General features: G+C 43.5%; 1 protein-coding gene across 1 annotated transcript; it reads right to left on the bottom strand.

The window, feature by feature from the left end:
- Positions 1-1261: 1261 nt before the first annotated feature.
- PLPBP (pyridoxal phosphate binding protein) lies at positions 1262-8173 on the bottom strand. Its single transcript, XM_015819755.1, has 8 exons — positions 8078-8173; positions 5933-6040; positions 5124-5159; positions 4578-4653; positions 3516-3650; positions 2896-3038; positions 2697-2795; positions 1262-1581 (listed from the first exon to the last, which is right to left on the bottom strand). The coding sequence occupies exons 1-8, from the start codon at positions 8171-8173 to the stop codon at positions 1444-1446; spliced, it is 831 nt and encodes a 276-aa protein (XP_015675241.1). The 3' UTR covers positions 1262-1443.
- Between the last annotated feature and the right edge of the window lie 137 nt (positions 8174-8310).

Below are 8310 nucleotides of genomic sequence, written 5' to 3'. Positions count from 1 at the left end.
TCTGCCAAGATCACTTACAGCATGAGGCCAGGCTTTCAAGTAGATTGTCAATATGTGAGTTACAAAACAGATTCCACTGTAAACATTTTCACCAACTTGCAGAAGGAAGGCTGAATATTCTGATGGATCTTTAGCGTTGCGTTCTGTTTCAACACGATTTTGGTCAAGGTGTACTTTTTAAAGATGCGGGGTGGGTGGTGTACAATGTATATACAGTGGGGGGGATACAACCCGTCACCATTTACTAACTCTCCAGACCCCAAACCTGGAAGGACTGGGCTTTTGCATTAAAATGCAGAAATTCCATAGCTCGTCCGGGAAAACCATTCTTTGCATACGTGCCACTTCCAATCTTGCAATTCCATCTCTGGCTCATCTCGTGTGCGCGTGCACGCAGACGCACAAGCGAGCAAATCATGGCTAGCTGCAAGATCTGGCTTGGCCTTCGGTTAGGCAGACACTGGAAGCTGCTTCATTCTGCAGCTGCACTGCCTTTCCTATGGAATGATGATAACGAGGGGGGAGGTTTCACACCGAGCCCCCCCCTCCCTCTATTTGCCACGTGAGGTAGGTCGGCCCCATTTCTCATATAGGGATCAGGCACAGCACGGTTAAGAGATCACCCTGCACGTTGGCAGTAGAGCCAGCGGGTTTTCTTGGCATTTTACAAGCAGAGTCATCCTGCTTCCTTATCATAATCGCTCCAAATTTTACTCGATCCAAAGAAAGAAAGGGAAAAAAAAAAATCAGGACTACATTATAGAGCAAATAGTACAGCAAACAGCTAGTCCTCAGTGTCGGCAGTGGTAATAATCGGGAGAACAATATCAGCTGCAATCTCTTCCAACAAATCTCAGATCCAGGGATAGGTTTGATGTTCACTGGGATGCCTATCTATCGGTTCCCCTGTTGGACTACTCAGCAAACCATCCCATCTGAGCCTGTTTCCTGAAATGCCACAGGAAAGATTAAAGATAGCAAAGGTGTGTTGATTCACACAAAACACAGAAGTTGACTCATACAAGCTTTTGAGAGTGTGGGAGGGTGGGGAATAACCTTTCCCTAAGGCAACCTGGCTTCAAAGGGAAGCAAACCAGAAACATGCCTCTGATTACAAATGCATCATGGTCACTCCTGGAAATGGGGGTTCTGCCCAGACCTAGTCGGGCTTCAGTCAAATAGTTATCCAGTGTAGCTATTTAAAGTCACTGCAGTTAAAGTACCGAAGTCAAATCACAGGTGCTGCTGCTGCTGCTGTGTTTTGTTTTTCTATAAATGCAATCTCAATGGATATACAAGAATAAAGGTACAGGTGCTGGAGTCCTTGTCACACCTGCCATGTACCTGCTAGTGCTCCACTGTCATCAGGACAAAGAAAGAGTCGAGGGTCTGGGTACCCAAGCAGATTCTCTCCAACAGAGGGAATCCCTTGGGCCTCTGCTACTAGTTCTCCTTCAGAGTCAAATTCTCCAATCTGTCCTTGACCTCCTTATGGGTTTTGTCGCTAGCGGGCTTGTTAGGGTAGCTGCGTTCTCCGAAGATTGTGCTTCCGATTCTGACGTTGGTAGAGCCAACTTCAATCTGGGCAGAGTTAAAAGTGAGAGAAAGAACTACTGTCAGGAGCGGCATACATGACGTGAACTGAAGGAACCTCCTTCTCCCTTAGCTAGGAATGTGGAGCAAGAACAGGCATCCTCAACCTTGACAAGTCAGAAGTCTGGGTTCTGAAGTACACCTATCATTTGCTAGGGGGGGAGAAACGCTGGTTTTAGGCAACTAGTGGAATGGAACTGCCTCACGGGTCCCACTGATCAAATGGCAATAGCAGCAAACACCTAAGCCAATCCAAATGAATGAATCAAAACTCTTGAATCCATGCAAGTTGATTTATAGGAACACATCTAGTGCATCTAGCCAGGACTTTGTAGCAGTTACCCACTAAGATCTTAGAACTTTCTATCTAGTCCTTCTAATAGGAGATGCCTATTAATCTTCTGAATATGGAGATTTGCTGTCTTTGAACTATGTCTTCCTCTAATCTAGCCTGGTGAAGACAAGCCATAATGGAAGCCACCATAATTTAGGTTCTGAGGTAAATCACATGCTTTACATCCCTCCCCAAAAAACCATCCAAGTTCAGTTGATAACAGTTCTGGGTAAAAAGGTCCAGCAGTTGGTGCTTGGCTTGTCCTTGAATAAATCCACAAAGAACTTGCTACTGACTAGATCAGGGGTGTCAAACTGCCAGCCCATGGGCCGTACGCGTCATGAGGAAACCGCGCCCACCCCATTGCCGGCAATGGGGAAAAAGCTCCGATACGTTGCACGACGTCACATGACATCGCGAGTTTGACATGTCTGGTCTAGATCAACTAGTCCACTGTTTAAGTATTCCTTAGATAACAGTGGAGGAGATAAACCATTCCACTTAGCTGGAAATAAGTTCATTCATTTATAGCTTGACACATTAGGAGGGTATTAGGTTAGGAAAGATGATCTAGACCAGGGGTAGGCAACCTTGGCTCTTTTATGACTTGTGGACTTCAACTCCCAGAATTCCTGAGCCAGCCATGCTGGCAGCCAAGGTTATCTACCCCTGATCTAGACCCTTCAGTAGCTTCCTTCAATGGGTGAGATGGCAACATCAAAAGGTTTCTGATAGATAAATCTTTGGTGAAAGGGACAAACAGACTTACTGCATGTTGAAAGTCTGTAGACATCCCCATGCTCAGCTCAACCTTTTCAATAGGGATATTGAGCTTTTCACACAGTTCTTGACGCAGAGATATTAACAGCTGGAGAAAGATGTTGGGGAGGGGAGAAAGAACATAGGTCAATCTCTTCCTTAAAAGCCAAGATTTTCCTACCAGTATTATCTCTCAGAATTTCACCCACCTGGAAGTCGGGATTGGGACCCTTACTGAGATCGTGCCCAAAGCTTCCAATTGTCATCAAGCCAACAAATTCTAGGTTGGGACATTTCTGAAGGATGTGTTCCACCGTTGTGATCAGTTCCCCAGGCGGAAGCCCATGTTTACCTATAACAGAGAACATATCAGTGCACTTTCTGTGGATGGAGTCCTTTACAGGAAGATACCCCCGGCGAGTTTTAGATGCATTTCACAATTATGGCACGAGAGATTCTTTGTCCAAGACTAACAAAATCATAAATCCTATTCCTCCATACTCATGGAGAAATGACATTGGGACCATTTGCTGGCCATTTAGCTATCTTAGTGCAACTGGTGTAGTATTTGTAAAGGGAAGCCCATAAGTTAAGTTGTTGGGGTGTAGGTTTTCCAAGTGGTTTCAAATCCAAACATTGTAGTCTTTTATAGATATCCTGCCAAACTCTGCAAAGTGTAGATATCACTCTTCGCCACCCATTGAATGTGTGCATCACAAGTTCTCAAAAATGAGCTTCTTGACTTTATACTCAAATGGACAAACCAGCCAAAACCTTAGCATGACTCAGTCATGTTTGTGTGTGGAAGTACAACACCTCGTCTACTTACTCGTTTCTCCACTGGTGTTTATTTGCACCATGATCTTTAACTTTTCAGAAGAGTTCTTTTTTTGCCAAGTACTGTTCACCTTATCCGCCAGTTTAATGGAGTCCACTGTTTCCAGCATAAATAGGTTTGGCACCACTGAAACAAATAAAAAAGGGTCTTAGCAAATATCATTTGTGATATGCACTAGACCAGGGGCAGGCAACCTTGGCTCTTTTAGGACTTGTGGACTTCAACTCCCAGAATTCCTGAGCCAGCCATGCTGAGGGGAAAGGGGGAGGTTTCCCTGCTGAGCCACGCTGGCTCAGGAATTCTGGGAGTTGAAGTCCGCGAGTCATAAAAGAGCCAAGGTTGCCTACTCCTGCACCAGACCAATGTTTCTCAACTGTGGCAACTTTTAAGACGTGTGGACTTCAACTTCCAAAATTCCACAACCAACCATGCTGCTGAGAAACTTACTTTATTATTCCGAAATTCAACAGTAAGTGGTTAATAAGTTATGAAAATGGAAGAGGGTTTGCTCCCGCCGATACTTAAAATATATCAATTAGATTATTGTCGTTCAGTGAATTGGCTGTATGTTTGTTCCCTGCCTATTCACGATTCTATTCATTTTCCCAGATTCTATTCTCTTTTCTTGCATCATTTCTAGAAATCCCTTGGATAGACCTGTCATATTAAGTCATTTATTAAGCACCATTTACATAGATGGCACAAAATAATTAAATACAATAAAGCAGCCGATCGTAAGATTGGAAGGCTTGCACAGAATTAAGGAGAGAGTGGCCTGTACCTTGCCCAGTACAATCTGTTCAGAAACATTTCCTGTGCTTTATTTGACCCCCTCCCCTCATTCAGATAAATAATTTATGAACGGTCACTTCATAGTGAGATGGGTGGGTACATAAATTCAATTAAAAAATAAATACACACATCATAATCTGAACTTCCAAAGCAAAGGGAGACATTCATTTAACTTGAACGTATCACATCAAGCCTTTCTTGCTATCGTAAATTTTCCCCTACCCAGTCTCTTAAATCAGAACTAAAAGCAAATATAATTACCGATTAGCTTGTTGACATTACTCTTCTGCAGATGGCCAATAAAATGCCATTTAATCTCCGGACATGAAGAAAGAATCTAAGATAGAGACAAGGAAATGTGACATTCTGGCTTGAAACGAAATGGCATTATTTTATATTTATCCATCAAAACTGCTATATAGAGATACATAGGATTAAAAGTCATAAAACAATTCCGATTTTCAAAGAAAGGCACAAATGTCAACCAACTTCTTTATAAAAAATATGGATATTCTTGTTATGCACGCATGTTTCACTTTACCTAATTACTATTGCTAATAACCCTGACCAGTTTCCAGAGCATTTCATATGAGAAAAGTGTTTCAAATTACTCTCAAAGACAAAGAACTACCTCATTCAAAGTAGTCTCTTATTTAGACCTAGACCAAGTTGCAAAATTTCAATAGAGAGGAATCTTCTGCAGAAGAAATGAGTGGCCAATTTATTCCAACAATGATATGTTCTATACTGATCAGAATACTGACCACTTGAAATTTTTATCTAAGAAATACACATACCCCTACTTACACTGGAATCTGATGCCTTTTCTAATAATTCTTGGACCTATAGAAAATAAAAACATCCAATTCAGATTTCAAAGTTTACTTTCATTTACTTCATGCAGGCTGTCATAATTGACATCGCAAGAAAAACAAAAAGGATTAGAAAAAGCTAAGTTACAGGAAAGAGAAGAAACTTCTGCTCAAACCGTGCACAGTGTCACCACCTGCTTATTTGTCCTGAATAAACAGTACTATCATTGTACATACACATTCAACAGAAGTGTGGTGCCCTACCTTATTTGCTTAAATATATTTATTAGGGTTATAAAAAACAAATTAACTTTGCATATGTATCAACACTAGTACTTAGTGCTAGATAAATCATACAATGAAAGATACACATACATTTCCCATGTGTATCAACACTACTAGGTAAATCACAAAGTGAAAGATTATATAAAGATCTCTGATCCATCTGCAGCATAAGAAGATTCTCATATCTGTTGGAAAGGACTCAAAATCTATTTTAACTGCTTTTACAACCTCAACCTTTTTCAGAAGAGGTTGCATTCTTCTGGAAGATACAGCGGATGAGCATATGTATACTTCAAGCAGCTGAAAAATAAGAGAGTCCCAGCAGCCTTACTTGAAACAATTCAGGGATCTCATGTTAGCACGTTTAATTTTCTTTGCTTCAGGAACACGTAGCCTGATTTAACATTAACTGGCAAGTTCCAAAGTCAAGTTGGTGGAGAATCAATTAGGCTGGGCATCCAGGAGGTTCCTGTCTCGTTCTTTCATGTCTTTCACCCTTAGATTAAGCCAGGTACTCACGTAGTTTTCTCCAAAGCTACGCTGCCCATGGTTGTAAGCCTCAATGACCATTGCTGCTGGTTTGGTTTTACTGACAGCCACTAAACGAGGTGGCGTGGTAGGTAAGGTCTGCATTTGCAAAGAGAAGAAGAAGAAGAAGATGATTAAGTCTCTACATGTTTTCTCACAGCTTGGTAAGTGGGATGTGGAAAGCAATCACTAAAGACCCATCAACATATCAGGCAAACAAAAGGAGGGCAACCGGGTCCCCCTTCACATTTTAGACTACTCGCACAAGCTTTATTCATTGGCATTCATGCTGTCCATGGATTGTGGCAGACACAATCCAAGAGACATGGAGAGGACCAGTTTGTGTATTCCTGGAACGAGGCAAATTCATTATTTATTTATTGGATTTATATAGCTACCCATCTCTGGGCATACAGTAAGCAACCAGTTAATTTAAACAACAGTTAATCGCAAATAATGCAAATAAACTTAAAACATGGGAGAACAGACCAGTATTATAATAATAATAATAATAATAATAATAATAATAATAATAATAATAATAATAATAATAATAATAATAATAATAAAGTTGGAAGGGACCTTGGAGGTCATCTAGTCCAACCCCCTGCTCAGGCAGGAAACCCTATACCAGGGGTAGGCAACCTTGGCTCTTTTATGACTCGTGGACTTCAACTCCCAGAATTCCTGAGCCAGCATAGCTGGCTCAGGAATTCTGGAAGTTGAAGTCCACGAGTCATAAAAGAGCCAAGGCTGACTACCCCTGCCCTATACCATTTCACACAGTATTTTACACAGAGCCCATCTTGCGGGCTCCCCCATCTCTAGGATTTCCCAAGCCTGCTGGATACAAACAAGTTGTCGAGGATTTCCTGTATTCACTTTATCTAACCGCGGGGATGAATAACCTGTGAACATCACAGTTTTATGTCACCTTAAAGAATGCACTAAAATCCAACGGACGCTTTCATAGGCAAAAGGATTTTGCATCTTTAGATGCCTCAACCCTTTCACTTGGGACAAGTCCGACTACACACCACGTGCAATTTATTATTGGAGAGTTAAGTTTGGGATTAAAAACTCAGGAGATGCCTGGGAGCTCCTTTTCCTACTAACAAATTGAACTAAAAGGCAAAAGCTTTTGAGAACTGCTGTTGGCTTCATCAGATGCACAGAATGGCTAGGGCAGTGTTTCTCAACCTTGGCAACTTTAAGATGGGTGGACTTCAACTCCCAGAATTCCCCAGCCAGATATGCTATTTAGGGAATTCTGGGAGTTGAAGTCCACACATCTCAAAGTTGCCAAGGTTGAGAAACACTGGGCTAGGCGGATATTAGATTTAAATTGGAATAGATTGGGGGAAAAGGCAGCAGGAAGGCAGGTTGGCTACTTTCTGTGCCCATCACCTGATTTAACTCTGACATCAGCCTAGCCATTCTCCACGCAGCTAATCAATTCGTAATAATAATAATACACCTATCAACTTATTTACTTCTATTATCGCGTCTTTTACGCATTCTATTGTAAAGCCACGCAGCTCAGGATAACATGCTTTAAAGCATTTTTACGTTTTGCATTGAATACCTTCTGTTTTGTGGCAAACATGCAGCTAAGAACAACACCTACTATTAGTTTTTTGTTTTGTTTTTAAATTTAGATTCTGCATTTTATCTATTGTATTGCAAGCCGCCTGGCGCCCCGCCCAAGTCAGAGGCGATCCAAAGATATTATAATTGCAATAAAGATATTATATTTGCAATGACGTCCTTCTCTCCACCCGTGGCGTGGGGGGGGGGAAGGAGGGATGAAGGCAGTTGCGTCTACAAAAAAGAAGAAAAAAAAAAGCCTTTTGAAAAATCAGAATTTTTTTTCCGCCTTTCGCCGCCCGAGGAGCTCCAGAGGCGCGGGGGACTACGCCTCCCAGCCAGGGCGGCCTCTGAAGAACATGGGAGTTGTAGTCCCCAAGCCCTCCTGGAAGGCGTCCGTCGACGGTCCGCGGGCAGTCCGGCCACTCCGGCCGCGGAAGAGTCCGAAGGACCCCGCGGGAAGTCCGAGCGCAGAGCCGGTTCAGCGACGCCCGTGCCGAGCGGGGTCCCCACCGGGCCCTACCCTCCACCCCAGCCCCGGGACAGCACCTGGGGCCTCCGGGCCGCCGCCTGCTGCACTTGCTCCCGGACCGCCCGGAGCATCTGCGGCAGGCCTTCCCCGGCAGCCATGCCGGTTCTCCACATTCCTCGCCGGGCCTCCTCTTCTTCCTCCTCCTCCTCCTCTGCGCGCAGCCCCCCCCGCCGGGATCCCGCCCCCTCCCGCCTGCGCCGGCTTCCGCCACACACGCGGGAGCCAATCGCCGCTCGAGGCCGCGCTCGCC

This window comes from Protobothrops mucrosquamatus, unplaced genomic scaffold (assembly GCF_001527695.2).
Source record: "Protobothrops mucrosquamatus isolate PMUCROS unplaced genomic scaffold, P.Mucros_1.0 scaffold977, whole genome shotgun sequence".
Lineage (NCBI taxonomy): Eukaryota > Metazoa > Chordata > Lepidosauria > Squamata > Viperidae > Protobothrops > Protobothrops mucrosquamatus.
The sequence above is the reverse complement of the archived record's forward strand: the minus strand, read 5'-3'. Positions and strand labels throughout refer to the sequence as shown.